This window comes from Pholis gunnellus (genome assembly GCF_910591455.1).
Source record: "Pholis gunnellus genome assembly, chromosome: 15".
NCBI lineage: Eukaryota > Metazoa > Chordata > Actinopteri > Perciformes > Pholidae > Pholis > Pholis gunnellus.
This window is the reverse complement of record NC_136542.1, coordinates 14,496,322-14,512,264: the sequence shown is the minus strand read 5'-3', so window position 1 is coordinate 14,512,264 and position 15,943 is coordinate 14,496,322. Positions and strand designations below refer to the sequence as shown.

Here is a 15,943-nt window from a genome sequence, read left to right as displayed (position 1 = left end):
CTCCCCCAATTATGGGCTGATTATTCCGCCGCGCTCTAATTGACTGGGGAGATATGCAAATGGCTGTCATTTGGGATGATAAAGGATGCGGGTGCTGGATGCCCCCTGCATTATTTAGCCTCGGCTGTACGCAGCGTGAAGGATGTGGCGTGCGCTTTAATTGCTGAGGAGAGAGAGGTTAAGCTGAACGAGCAGCTGAATTAGAAATGAGGAATTTGGGCCCTTTATTTATTTCTTTATTTTGCTCCTCTCCTTCCATCTCTCTCTTTCTTTCTCTCTCTCTCTCTCACACACACACACAAACACAAAGACACACATTCATATCTGCACACTCTCTAACACTATGCCATGCGTCATTTTTTCAGTTCTCTCTTGGGTGAGTGGAGAGGTGAGGGGGGGTGGGTGGATGGCAGGATGTCATGCTAGAATGCCATAAATAAAAACATTAGTGGTACCAATACGTGCAGAACAAATGATGATAGTGTATGTGTGTGTGTGTGTGTGTGTTGCTGTAAGGGGAGGCGGTGAGTGGTCGGCTTGTGCATTAAAAACTGAAGTGTGAAGAACCTTTGTGGACTTCTGAAAAAAAGAAAATGGTTTCAACAGCTCAAACAATAAGCAGGCTCAGCCCGTCTCTCCTGCCTCTGTAAAGCCGCCGTTTGAAATGAAAGCAAATTTAAATACACACTTCTAGGCAGAATACCAATGACCTAACTCAACCGTGTGAAAGGTCCGACTCGTGGGCGGGTGGAGATGGAGTGTGTGGCGTCTTCGACTTCAATACCTGGGCACACAAAGAGGGCCGACCCCCGTCTTTATTTAGCCACTTAAATGAGGTTGTTGGTGGTTTGAGACACTTTGCCGTCATTGTTGTTGATGCAGAAGACAGTGTGGAGGGGGGGGGCATTAAGTGAATAGGGGCCTCTGGCTAAGTAGTCCTTGCTGCTGCAGCTTGGCATATTATCAGGGGGAATCGGAGTGAAACTCAACACTAATCCCTCCGGTTTGGAGACAGCAGTGCCAGATTTGGGCGTCTTTAACAGCTTAGGGGTAATAGGGCCTCAAATGTCCCTTTCAATGTGGCCCGCCCCATATCTCCACATTTTGAGAGGCTTAAGAGCCGGGGCAGTTATCACTCAGTGAGCCCCCTATCTTACAACAAGCAATAATCGCTAATGCATTGGAGTCACTGTTACTATTATCACCAGATTTAATGAATCTTTTTGGAATCGTCAGTCAGGTGTCCACACGACAGTTTGACCCCCACGTCTGGCTCCAGGACGGCTCTGAGTCCTTCCCGCTCAGTGTGCTGGGGCTGGAAAAAACAGAGAGAGCTTTCTTTTCCTCTTATCGAGACGTCGCGGTATTATCAGGAGATTGTCTGGGCTTTGTGAAGTGTGCATAAGCAGAATTGAAAAGAAAAGCACAATTGCTTTTCAGTGCTTCTGTGGCTCTCCTCTGCGCAACTTTGGGAAGCCCTGAACAGTTTGTTCTTTGGCTGCTTTTGTTCCAGATAACAAAAACAGAGACGGAGCAAAGAGGCTTCTCTTCAACAATGTAGCCAAATAGTGCGGAATGTTTTTCAAATCACAAAATAGTTCCTCTCTCATCATGAACCGCTGTTTGTTCGAACCAGCATGCTGCTCACTAATACAGTGTTTCCTATGAACACTGTCTACATGCAATTATTTCTCTTTGTGAACTGTTCATTTTTGTGCTTACACTGTGTCTACACAGGAGGTGTAGCGAGAGCGGCCCATTAGCAGAGCAGCGGCAGTCTCAGCAGAAGTAGCGCGTGGAAGTAGCGCCGCAAGTGTTCGGGCTTCGCTTCCTGCTCAGACCACCTTCAGTAAAAAGGTGTACTCCTAAAGCACTGTAAAGGCCTCTGTGTGCTTGGGGCTTGTTGGATTGGCCAGATGTGTGAAAGTAGTCAAGGTTTTGAACTTCTATCCCAAACTCAAACCATCACACGAACACCTGCCGCCCTCTTTTGGCGTGTACAAGTGCAACACTATGCATGCCTTCGAGGAGAGACTAATCTAAAAAGTGCCGCTACCATTCACTGCAACTGCTGCCGCCGTGTTGCGTCTCCGTGTTGGTTCTTCTCACCTGTGGCTGTCTTAACTTGACTTGAGTGGGAGACAATTGGAAACTTTAAGCACTTGAGATAGGAACATTCAGCCTCCAAGCTTGTGGCACAACAAAGATGTGCATGGGTTGGCATGCTTGCATAATTGAGTGCCTGCTGGGTGCTATGCCTAAGGCCCACATGGGTTTTTTTTTGGCGAGCCTGAGGCACGCCAAACATCTCCCCTTGGTTTGCAAAGAGTGCCCTTGCCTGCACTTGGAGTCTCTCAGAGTGAAATCCTCAGTGAGGGGAGGAGGCACAAGGCAAAGGCCCTCGGGGAGGTGGCAGAGACTCTGCTCGAGAACTCTTATCCGCACACACACAAGCTCATACATATACATATCCCGGTTTGCACACAAACACTCACATTATCTAGCCAAGACATACCCCGTCCAGGCATGTTCGCACATTCCTACATAGAATTAATAAAGCAGTACTGTGCACTGGCAAGCACATTTTGATGAGCATTTTATAGTTGGGCGCTTAAATCGTCATAATTCCTATCAATTCTCATCATCATCACCAATTATCATCATCATTCCAGCTTTGGCAGACATTCCAGCTGATTGACGTCAAAATAAAGAAATGATGGTGGGGGTGTTGTGTTAAATCTCCCTCCTCTAAGTCTCTCTCTCCTTCTCAGTTCTCTTCTTCTCTCCGTACTTAATAGCACTTAGTGAAAGGAATTACAGTTGGTGCTCTACATGGGGCATCGCATTAAAGCCCTCTTTCACACATACACACTCGCACGCGTTCAGCAGTCCATTTGGATTCATTTGCATGGCATTTCATTTGGATTTCGCCTCAATCGACGGTTAGGGGGGGAGGATAAAAAAAAGCATCTTTGTGTAATAGCATTTCCTCTTAGTCTCCAGTGCGTCATAAAGACAGAAAACACAGCAGCCGGAGCCGATAAATGAGTGCAGTGCTGCCATGAGCAGACCTGTCCCCCAGGCCTACAAACGATAGCTGTTTGAGTTAATTACAGTTTACATCATCATATTTACCCAGAGAAGAGAAACAGAGATTAAAACTCCCCCCTGAGCCCACTGAGGTGTTGTTTCTGTATATACTGTACCACCGTGAAGGGGAGTATAATCGTCGCTATGTGTAACATTATCATCGATTTTACTCTTGACCTGTGAAAACACAGTTCCTATATGGATACATATACACATCGGTAAAAACATCAATACTGCGTGAAAGTGTGCGTAGAAAAGTAGCTTTAAAGCAGAGGTTCACATTTGTTCAAGTCTGTCTTGAAACAGTGCCGACCTGCCGATACGTCTAGAACATTGAAAGAGTTTTTGGTCGTTCTCCCTTCACGTACAGACTGTGAAGAGATTCTTTCCTAATGCAATTCCAATGTAAGAGACGGGGGAATAACAAACACAGTTCTTATTCTGTTTAAATATAAATTCTGAAATTCAGCCGAAGCTAATATGAGGCTTCAGAAATCTGACTTTTATCGCTAAATGTCCTCTTTGTGTTTGCCCTGACAGAGTTGCAGTGGAGGTATAGTACCAAAGAGGAGATTTTGTGCTAAAAAGACTTTAACTTCTGAAAAGACTCACTTGATTTGGAACACAGGCTTGAGTTGGAATCGCATTTAGAAGCTTTTCATGGCATTTACAGCAACCAATAAATCTTATGTTAAAAAAAACACATAAACATATCCTTTAAGATAAACCATGCCCATATATTAGTGTATATTCATACAGCACATGTATTACGTAGATTCTTGGGATGGCTGGCCACCTACAATATCTAATCTCTATATCCATGTAGATATGTTGGCTTTATTTGCCCAGGCTTTTAGATACCTGTCTCTGGGAATTCTGCAGCCAGAAATGTTGTCTATGGTGCCCACAACATCGAAAAATGACATTTAAAAAATTGAGCAGCAACATGGATTGTCCAGAAACGGAAATAGTCCCCATGAAAACTGTTGACAGCTGGGGACACTGTTTGAAAGATGTTGCTTTTGAATTTTTTAAATGTCATTTTTCAGTTTTGTGAGCATAACGAACAAACGTCGCTCACCTCCATCTAAGGCAGATATCTCAGAGGCAGATATCTCATGACTTGAACGAATGAAACCAACCACGTTTGCTATTAGCACATTTTTTGTTATTTTACAGTAAAAATGTTACCATTTCCCACGCGCTAGAGAACACGGTAATGCTGCTGCCAATTCTACTTGTCAGCTGACATTTTTAAACTGGTGATCAAATGAATTAAACCGATCAATCGTATTGTTAGGTGATGATCTGTATCAACTTTAAAACTTGTAATACAAAGGTTTTTGAGGGAGGTTGTTTTTGAGTGATACCGCTCACGGTGCCCACTTGCGGTGTTTGGGTTTGTGTTTCAGGCTCGAGTTAGCTGGTTAGCCTTCTGGTGCAGAGCTCTCAGCCATACTATCCCTCTGACTGGGGCAGACAGAAAGATAGATACTCGATGTGAGAGAGACAGAGAGAGAGAGAGAGAGAGAGAGAGAGAGAGAGGGAGACTGTGTGTGAGAAAGAGACAGAGTTAAGTAGCTACTTTCTCCAGTCGCTCTCCTTTCCTGTAGCCCACAGGAAGCTGCGGCCATTGGCTCCTCCCTGTCTAGACAGAGAACCACTCTCTCTCACACACTCGCTTGCTGCCTTCTACCATAGCAACTTTGATTAATTCCCAGTGTGCGCGGTGAGAGGAGTCAACATCAGTACCGTGGTCAGGGGAGAAAGGCCCACAGTCTGCTGGATGTGACAGCTCCGTGCTCCACACTGATGCCTTATACCCTGCTGGTGTGTGTGTGTGTGTGTGTGTGGGTCTGTGAGAGAGTAGGTCAGTAGTATGAGTGAGGGACGGGATGGGGAATGTGTGTGTGTGTGTGGCTTCATCTGTCCCCTCGGCCGCATCAGTGCTCAAGCATGTCTCGCTGTGACAGCCCAGCAGCCTGTGTGCCTGTCACACACACACACACACACACACACAGAGGCCCACTAAACGAGAGAGTGCAGGCAGGCGCCAACACCAGCGAGGTGAAGGGTCACGAGCGACTGCCTCCCCACCGTAGTGTGAAATGTGTGGATGGCAGTCTCGGCCCATTATGTGCGTATACGCGACTGTATGTGTGTCTGTCTTGAGGCGGGCGGGGGGCATCTCAAAGTAACTGGTTATTATCACCTCAATATTTTTCTTATTATGACAATTACATGCTCCAGGAGCGAATTAAGTGATACAGGACGCCAAGCGGGAGTGGTTGACAGCTATTTGGAGACTCAATGCACAGAGCAATTTGCAGCCCGGAGCCAAACAAATTGGATTTGGGCCACTTTGGATTGGGGCCCCAGATTGTTGGGCGTTTGGATCCCCCGACCGCATGCCTGCCTGGCTGGTTAGCTGGCTGGCTGGCTTCGATTCTTTTCACATGACTATGTAGCAGACTGTTAGCCAGGTACCACAATACTCCATGGCCCTTGACAGGGATTAAGTGTACACGTGGAGGGAGGTGTTTGTGTTGAGAAATGCATCACACTGTAGGTGCGTTGTGAAATGTGACTGTTTTACCGTATTGTTTCAGTAACCATAAGTCATAACTGTGGGTTTATTGGGTATTTACGATTGACATTTTTATAGTCTACGGTCTTCCCACCCTTTTCGTGCTACTATAGTGCTGCTACTTTTTTGGTCTTCCGCCACGCGGCTGTGCTCAAGTGTGTGTATAATCCAAATGAGCCTAACAGCCTCTAAACAAATTACTGGTACACATTTTCCCACCCCTAAACTGCCACTGGAAAAGCTGGCAGCAGCACCCAATTAGGTGAAATACAATTATTCCCATCCATTCACACAATTAGCCTGTGGGTTAACAACCTAGCTGTACATCGTGGCTAGCTCTTGGTGTTTTGGAAAAAGCCATCACCACGGTTACACCGGCTCTCGTGGTAACCCCGCCGTGTCAAACGGGCACGCACCCGGGGCAGCAGGTCGGTTGCAAAAAGGCAGCCAGCCCTATTAGTTGAGGCGGCGCGTTACTTCACTCAGCTCAGAGTACTGGGTGACTTGATTGGCCGAGACGGGGAGTGGCACCACGGGTGAGAAAGAGAGAGAGAGAGAGGAAGAGAAAGCGTAAAGCAAGATCCCAATGTCGAGCGAGGGAAGATAACGCCAGGCGACAGACTGGCAGGCTGGCAGAGCGGGTGGGCACTCTCAGCGGCATGATGGGAAACAAAGGCTTTGTGTGTCACATGCCGAGATCGCATTAACCAAAACAAGCAGCCGTGGACCGACTGCCACACTGACACTTGGTTGTCTGTTCCACAGGCTAAGCCATGCATGTATAGGGAGACATGGGCGACGCCTGTCTCACTTTTTATATGAAATAACACGGTGCTAGGGAAATGAGAAATAGCACCGTTTTTTTTGCCACTGTCGACATTGAATTGAATGTGTGACAGAGCTGCATGAATTCAAAACCAATGCCATATTTGTAGTCACAGCCAATGCATTCAAGACATGCGGGGTTTGCAAAAAGTTTTGTCTCGCCTGAGTATGCATGTTTATGTGAAAGAATGTGACAGCGGTCCCTGTAGGTGTATTGCTGGGTTATTTGGATTTTGCGACCCCACATAAGCTCTTGGTAGCTCACAGACAGACAGATAGACACATATCATTCTGTGGGGACAGTAATGGTTGCACAGGACTCAGGTGGGACAGGGTCAACAGGCCTGATAGAGCAGGCGGGATCAGCTGGCACACACCCTTCCTTCCCAAGCGGGCACCAGCCAGGAAACAGGGGTCACTTACAGGTGACTTCCCCCATATTCAGCTACAGCTGGGGCACAGACGCTAGTGTGTGTGTGTGTGTGTGTGTGTGTGTGTGTGTGTGTGTGTGTGTCCAAATGTGAGTGATGTGTAGTTAGGGTGCAGCAATCACATTGCATCACATCAAATCTGGTCTTCTCTTTACCTCTTCTACTGTCTCTTCCATCTCATTGTTGTCTAACTACTTCCCGTGCTCCACACTATATTTAATATACTCTTCTACACTATACAGCATTCAGTATTCTGTCAGCAGTATTGGAGGGGATTCCATGGTATCAATTCAGGAGGGGGAGTACCTACATAGCACACACACACACACACACACACATACACACACAGACACACAGTTCTGCGCTCACCACAGGGAATGAAAACTGTAATGTGAACTCACCCTGTGTCTGAATGAAAGCCCATTACAATTCATTTTCACCACAGCGGCTAGTGTACAGTAGTGTCTAATGCGGGTAATATTTTTGTTCCACTGTCACCACTTTATCTCATTGATTACAGTAGTTTAAAAAAAAATCACTGTTTGTGTTTGCGCAGAATAACTCTTAACCCTTAAATACCTTAAGCAAGCTTTAGAAATACGGTGTGCATTAGCATTATGTGTTTTACTTTGTGTTACTACTATCTGATCTTACAGACAAACAATCATATTTCAACTATGCTGAAATAGTTGCAGTATTTCTGATTTATCATGATTATATTTACCAGGTAAATTTGTCTCTGCTTGAGTTCACGTTTTAATTCGCCACCTGCTTCATGTCACTTCTCATCAAATGCTTGGGTGAGCTTCAGAAACACTCACTGGAAGTCCTTTCTTCTGTTCCAGGATCTGTCCGGTTCGATTGATGACCTCCCCACTGGGACGGAGGCTGGCCTGGGCTCAGCCGTCAGCGTCGGCGGCTCCTCCAGCAGCAGCAGCAGCAGTAGCCAGGGGGAGCAGGGAGGGGCCAGCAACCAGGGACAGTCCCCCTTCTCCCCTCACGCCTCCCCCCACCTACCCAGCCAGAGGAGCGGGCCCTCTCCCTCGCCTGTGGGCTCACCTGCAGGCTCCACTCAGTCCCAGCAGTCGCGATCAGGCTCTGGACCCATCTCTCCTGCCAGCGGACCCTCAGCCAACACCACCGCACCAGGTAAGGTTTCCATTAATGCACATACAGCTTGATAATCCGATTTTGATCTTGATGGAAGGTGCATGTTCTAGCATGAAAACTCTTATTAGTTAAATCGTCACAAACAAACAAAACTATAACTGACAAGAATTGCCGTAGGAACCGGTCCCAACACTGCATTTTACATCCTGTACCACCATGTGAGATTCCCTGGGAACTTTGCAAAATTGCTTTACAGCTTAAAGGGAAATTGCTTTGTGCCACCAAACAAGAGGCCGCTGTTCGAAAGCAAATGAGAAAACAATCACAAACATTCCCCAGCCAGTGATGTCAAACGAGGTGCATTGCCTTTGACAGATGATGAAAAAATAGTCGCTGTGACGTCACTGATTGGTGTGTGGCCAGAAGTTTTAGTTTACAGTCCCGTGTGACTCGGTTTTTTGCTCTTTGAAAATGGAGCTGCTTTAAAGCAGGAATATTAGTAAACCTGTTGCTGCTTAAACATATCAGTTATCACTCCTATATTTCTGCTTGACCTTTCCATATATTTTGCTATTTAAAGACCTAAGCCTGATTTCATTTGTTTTAAATATGTGCATTTAAAGAGGATTTTAAAAAGGTCACGTAGAAAACTGACCCTGATGCAGAATAGGTATACACGCTTCCACAAATAACAACATGCCAACATTTAAATGTAGTAGGTTTGCCAGGATGAAGCTTCACACCTTTTTATAACCAAACGGCAAACACATCAGATCAGTAAAAAGCAGGGTTACAGGAAGGAACCTGTGTTTCTTTGCCTATTTTATATGATTACCTGTAATAATATTTTCTATGTAAATCTGTTCACCGAGGGGCGAATTCAAAAAGGGATTGCGCAACTTTTGCTAAACCTGCACAAATAGGACAGAAAGAAGCCGTGTAATTTACAAAGCACCCGCAAAAGGTGAAGTGCACCCCTAACTGTGCTGCCAAGCAAATAGAGTCTCTGTGCTCCGGTGCTATTTGCACATGTTAGATTTAAGTAATATGCATATATTTGGTGCAAAATTGGCTCCTTTCTATGCAAATTACCCTCATTTCAAAAATAGTTGAATTCACACGCAGTTATAGTGAAATTATTAGCGTCTTCAGAGAATTGGTGGTAACTGAAGCACATTTGTACTGTAGGGCTGGAATATTAAATCCCAAATACGGTTTCGCTCGTTTAAACTAGTTGCCTGAAGTTTTGAGGCCTCTGCACCTCGTCGGTCAGGACCTCAGGCTCATTTTGGTGCCATTGTTCTGCCTCCCGTGTTCTTGGCATAGAAGCGACATTCATACTTTGCCACATATTTGAACTCAGCTGAAAAACTTCATGGCCGTGTTTGCGCTGTAATATTATTAGCGCAATATGTTTTGTGAATCAGACCTGCTGAGACGCGGCAGATAGCGGTCGCAAGTGATGCGCAGTTCTTGGTGGTATCAGTGGCCGCAATCCATTCTTTGTATATTCGCTCGTGAGACTTTGCGTGAGTGTTATGTGAACAGGGTTTGACCTCTTTTTAGAGCAGTCCAGATGACCCATAAAGGTGACAACATCCCGGTTTCATAGCGTGTCTTTTTCTCTCAACTCCAACTCAACGTATAATCCATCCAGATCAATTTTCATTCTGACAGCTTGGACAGAGGATGAAGCTGAGTGCACACAGAAGCAGAAGACCAAATAATATCAATCCAGCGTGTCTCGACTTTGATATATCTGGTACATTTGAAATCCTAATTCAGACCGCTGAAGAATATTACAGCTTAGCGCAGAGCACTTCATGTCTCATTCATTTTCTTCTCACAGTTTTTGTCCTTGCATAGTTTTAGACTTGTTAAGTCCTCCATCGCGGCGTTGTACGAACACATTCCTCCATGGCAGTGGAATTTTGATGAAGCCCATCTCCCCTGTGGATCGCACGAGTATTTCCAACATTCTTGTCCGGACAATATTTCCTCACACCTCTGACTGTTAATGAATTGAGACTGACTGGTAGTGGAGGACCTCCCATCTGATTTGTTTCCTTATCTAAGATATGGCAGGCCAAACAAGACACCAACAGGATTATCAGACAATGCACGGTGTGTCTGTCTGTCTCCTGAGGCCACAGCAGAGCGCTTAACCATTTAGATAAACATTGAGCATTATAAACGAGTGTGGATTTGATTTGCTTCAGACAGGCGTGTGTGTGTGTGTGTGTGTATACACACACTCTGTTTTCGCCTGGCCTCCCCGTCATCGCACCACCTCTCTGCCCGACTGCGTGGCCAACCGGCGCATCAGCATGTCTCAGACCTGTCAGTCACTCTGACGAGGCGGGGCAAAATGTCTTGAGTGAGATCCCGACGCCAGCTCCTCCTCCTCCTCCCCTCCTCGGAGCCGCTTACCAGAGTGATTGACGCTAATGAAAAACTAGGACACTGGTTTTCCAGGCGCTCGTGCCAAGAATCATGACGAGAATCCGGAATGAGGCGGCAAAGACGGGAAGCGAAACCGATCGCTGGGACATGATTAATAAGAAAATATTTAAAAATATTCCCCATGCCAAATAAATGGTGATAAAGCGTGGAGCAGTGAGTAACATCTGGCATGTTTTAGCGGCTGTACTACAATCAGTTTGAATTAGATCAAGGAGCAGCCCGCCTAAGAGAGACACGGGAGAACTAATGTGGTTAGCGCACATCTGATTACGAACGCTCCACTTTCTAACACTTCATCACAAGTTAGGACACTTTGGTTAATGTTGTCGTTTTAGTTTGGTACAAGTCAGTGAGGAGAGGAGGGGGCAGGAGAGCTGGCAAGCAACACTGTGTGTGTGTGTGTGTGTTTTCTCTGAGGTTTGTGTCTTCCACACTTCCACTTCTTTACTTCGTTACTTCTGCTGCCATAAAAACAACACGTTCTGTATTATTCCGGTATAACAGTGTCCTCTGAATCAACAAAATAAGACAAGCTTTAATTAGCTAATTAATTAGTGTGAAAAATTACGCGCGTTTTTATCTGCAGTAGTTTGAACTCCTGTCAAGAAAAAGTCAAAACAACACAATTTCTTCTGGCTGCATTGCATTCTGGTTCATTAAGACGACCGTCACTGGAGAAATTGTAATTGCAGTTCTTCAATAATGCTTTGCCGTCAAAATCTGTTATTTTTTGGCTTCTTCTCCTATTAAACTCCATTGCCACCACATGATGGTCATATTGTGAGTTTTATAGGCAAATATACACATAAATACAAAGAAGACTTGTAGTTACCAAATTCCTAGTGCGCGTTAGTGTGGGTTTTACCTTTAAATACAAATACAAAATCTGTATTTGTGGTGCCAAAGCGTGTGTTCGAGTGTGTGTCCACCTGCTTATGTTTGCAGACTTTGCACGCATGCCAACCATATTTAATTATTCAAAAAATGGTGTCGATGTAAAAGGGGTAAGAAATGACTGTACGTTAAAGAATGTCATCCCAAGCTTTGTTGAACCAGTCATTTTGTATAAGACTGTGCATACGTATGCGTTTGTGTGTCAGTCTGTCACTGGTCAGCCTCACTCGGTAGACGGATGCGACGTGTCACACGGCTGAGCACTCACGGGGGCACGCGTTACCCTTGACAGCGGTCAGAGGAGAGCGGTTTCATCATGTCATCCTTTCACCTGCCTGTCAAACACACACACACACACCAATAAGTAACACCGGAGGCGTACGCAACAGCCGGTCGGCAACCTGCGGTTCTGAATATTAAAGCTAATGTGGAAGTGCCTCAAACTTACATTCTGTCTAATGGCCATCAGGGGGCGACTCCTCGGGTTGCAAATAGAAGACAGATTGTATAGAAGTCTATGAGAAAATGATTCTACTTCTCACTTGATTGATTACCTCAGTAAACATTGTAACCATGAGTTTATGGTCTCTATCAATCAATTCTCCAATACTGCATGGTGTTCATTTAGTAAATGATGGTCCCGTTTAGAGTAAAATACACCATAAAGCGGGGTATGCTTTAGGGGGGGCTACCTTGTCATTGACAGGTCGCTGCCACGGCTGTCCGCTCTGGATGTTGTCCCGTGTTTTCGTCTTAGATCTTTAACCCCTTCACAGTGTGTTTTCAGTTCATGAAAGTTGATTAACGCCCTCTCGTGTCACTTGTGGTTCCAATAAAAACAAGACGGTGAAGGTCAAAAAGCAAGATGGCGTCGACCAAAATGTCAAACTCGAGGCTTCAAAAGCGTTGTTCACCAACTAATGGGTGACGAAACGGTGACTATGTCCAGTCAGTATGTGACTATGTCCACTTTTTATATACAGTGTGCAATAACGGCACATGAGGACATACCTGTGAACGGTTTAGTTCATGGTTTCAAGTGAAACAAATACGGCATAAACATCTATATATGCTCGCTTGCTTGGATGAGTGAAAGTGTTGTGTGTGCGTATGTGATTGTGTGTGTGGGAAAGAGCCAGACAGAGAGAGAGAGAGAGAGAGAGAGAGAGAGAGAGAGAGGAGGGAGACTGACAGATTGCCAGCCTATCATACACCCATACACTTGCACAAATCTATCTTGTCGGAGCTCCACGACACGCCTGTAATTCCCTCGTCTCTTCACTTTTCCTCTTCTTCCTCCCTTCTCTCTCTCTCTCTCTCTCTTTCTCCCTCTTTCTCTCCCTCTCTCCATGAAGCAAATCCAATACACTGTAACATTATCCGGGCCTCGTCTTGCTATTTGGATTTTCTCCCAGAGCCAAAAAGGCACACACAGGGCCAAATTGATTTTCCTGTTGCGCTAGATTTGTGACAGTCGAGCAGAAATCACATTGCTCAACCGCCAACCTCCCCCTCCTCTTCCTCCACCTCATATGCACACACACACACACACACACACGAAAACAGACTGTCGTACACACACACACAAACACTGCCCTCCTCCCAGTGCCTCTGAAGTAATTCAGAGCGTCCTCGGAATATTTTTCTCCTTCCGTGAGACATTGGGGACGAGGCAAGCAGACATTCGTCTTTCATCCGGATGGATGTGTGGCTGAATGGGGCCGCCTTCGTCGTCGGAGCTTCCATCACTGACTGAGCTGAGCTGGGGGGGGGGGTGGGGGAGTCTTCCAGTCAAAGTGCAGAACACAAGATCAGTCCCAAATATGTTGATTTGTGTGTGTTTTGCTTCGCAATAAACATAGATAACGTAGTGTTTGCTTGGGCCGTGTTTACATGGGCTGATTCGACAGGTTGTCAGCAGGTCAGTGTGGCGTCACTTCCTGTCGTCAGCCTTTGCATGGCGAGGAGAAGCCCCATCCATTGCGAGACTGAACCTGACGCAAACTAAACTAAACTCAGTTTTCATCAGCTTGGATCACTGTTGCTGATGGGATTGAGCTGGTAAGAGATGCACATGTCTGCTGCTGCGCGAGGTCAAATCCCACATTTCATTTCACCTTCAACTAAATGTGCTGCAAGAATATATGCTAATCTTAAAGTAAGAAAAGTGTTCTTGAAAGAAGACTGTTGCTCCATCATCACTTATGGATGGGCAGTTGGCTTGAGATGTAACTACAAAGGCCATTCGTTGACCCTGCGTGCCCTTTATAGAGAGATTTGTTTGCTAAACGGGCTGCAATGTAATCGCTCGGGGCAACTCCTCACTGGCAATTAGCTTCCACTGAAAGTGTTTGTTTTTGCCTCTGACAGGCAACAGATTGTTACTATAAGTGTCTGACAACATAATGGAAAGGACCCTACAGAGAAATGAAAAGTGTTTTCTTTACCTTTTATCTTTCTGGTATTGTGTCATCTGACTTGTTGCCGGAAGACAACAGTGGAAACGTGAGAGAGGAGAGCCACGGGACACCGGTGTTGTCAGAGTTGTGTTGTGTTGGAGTAGAGAAAGCGTAGCTTAGTGTTATCTAAAAGATGTTTAATGTCAAGGCAATGCGCGGCAACATCTCTCAGAGCGAGACGCACAATAAGCAAAAGGTAAAGAAAAAGGTTTTACTTCTCTTTAGGGTCCTTTCCATAGTGTTGTCAGACACTTCTAATAACAACCGGAGCTTGTTAGTGGTAAAAAAAACAAGCACTTGTAGTGGACGAACACTGACTGTGTGGATTTGCCTCGAGTTATTCCCTTACAGCCTGTTTAGCGGCTACCGTCTGCATTGGTCTGTGTGTTCCTGTGTTTATACATCTGTGTCATTTGTGAGGACCACACAGCACAAGGTTTCCACATCGTGCAGCTACTAATGGCCACAGAGAACATCCACACTCCTGCATGGCCCAGCTCGCTCTGTCTGCTGCAGAAAAATCACAAAAATCTCTCCCTCTTCTATTTTTCTCCCTTCTTTGTCTCTCTCCACCAAGGTCCTCCGAGGTCCAGTTTACAGCGCCCGCCTACCCTCCCTCCTTCCCCCTCTCCCCTCCGCCTCCCTCTCCACCCCTCCAACTTTTTATTTTCTTCTAAAGAGGTGATTGGAGCTCGCGGGCGAGTACTCGGGAGAGTTTAATCTGTGTATCTGCGCTCGCTTCAAGTGCTTCCAGGGCCGACAAAAGGACAGAGAGGTCAGGGCGAGTGGAGGAGGCAGAGGGGAAGGAGGGATAGATAGAGGGTGGGAGACAGAGTGGGTGAGAAGGCCAGGCTTGTCCAGTTTGTTAGCTTAAGGGTCCTTCCCAACGAATCTCTTCAATGAGTCTCCTCCAACCCGTTTACATCCGCGCTTGTCCTTTACATTGTCCCCCAGCGTAGCCTGTGGTTTCAGGCATGTGGTTTTTCATTTCAGAAAATATATTTCTATCTCTTAATTGTGGTAATAAGAACCACAGATGGAAAAAAAACAAGTTTCCAATGGTGCTGTTTCCCCCCCCCCCCCACACTGAGATCAAAGGTCAAACACAGATGCCTCCAAGGAACCAGAGTGATGACCTCAGAACAGAATTGCTTGCATAAATACGGCCTTTTTAAAAAAGAAATTATGTCAGTAAACGACTTCCCGACAGCAAAGAAAGACAAATTCACAAGCTGCAAAATATCGGACCAGAAAAGAAGCCGCAGGGGTGTTCAACTAAAACTTATATTTTCCCTCTGTTAGTGGTGGAAGTTATTATAAGAAAGTGGTGGAAGAGGGTAGGGGGGGGGGGGGGGGGGGGTTGAGTTTTTTATGCAAGCGTGGAGTGTGTGTGGAGCGAGTTTTCCAGTCACACCACTCCCTAAGAGGCTGCGTGGTGGGAACACTGCCTCTGGCTGTCCCTGTCCCTCTCTTTTTCTCTCATTATTTTTTATCGTGCTCGCTTTCTCTTATGTTCCCTCTTGTGTCTCACGTTCCCTCGTCCCCACCCTTTCCTCCCCATCTCTGTTTGTCTCTGCTGCTTTCTCCGCTCAGAGCGTTGCTGTGGTGCCGGCCTCCCACCGAGGAACAAGGCTGAATTTTCCATCCCTCTTATTTCTCCACATCTCTCCTCCAGCTCTCTTTCTCCACTTCCTCCCCCCCCCCCCCCTTCTTTCTCCCCATCCACACATCAACCCTCCTACCCCCGTCTACCTAACTCTTTCCCACTCTCCCACACGCCTCTGTTCCCTCCTCCTCCTGATGGCTGCTCGTGTTTCGGAGTGAAACAGCAAAATGCCCTCCCCGCAGACATTATATTCACAAAGCACACCGTCCGCCAAAACCTGGGGAGAAAAAAAAAAGAAGAATATGCTGCCGGCTTGCTGCGTTAGCCATTTAGAGAAATCCCATTCTAACTCCGTCCGACTGGAAAACCTTAACAGGAGCACAGTGCGCAATTATTTTCCCTCCCCAACACTTATTTTCGTGCTTTCTCTCACTCCGTCGCTCTCTCTCCCCCGCATCCCGCTCGCTGTTTTTTTTAG

At 46.1% G+C, this 15,943-nt stretch overlaps 1 protein-coding gene across 5 annotated transcripts in view; it reads left to right on the top strand.

Moving 5' to 3' along the window:
• arid1b (AT-rich interactive domain 1B) overlaps nucleotides 1-15,943 on the top strand; it is a 161,784-nt gene that overhangs the window by 102,294 nt on the left and 43,547 nt on the right. For all 5 annotated transcript variants that reach the window (XM_079174873.1, XM_079174872.1, XM_079174871.1 and 2 more), the window contains exon 5: nucleotides 7,779-8,082. In XM_079174873.1, coding sequence (XP_079030999.1) covers nucleotides 7,779-8,082 — 304 coding nt within the window. The remainder of the gene's footprint in view (nucleotides 1-7,778; nucleotides 8,083-15,943) is intronic.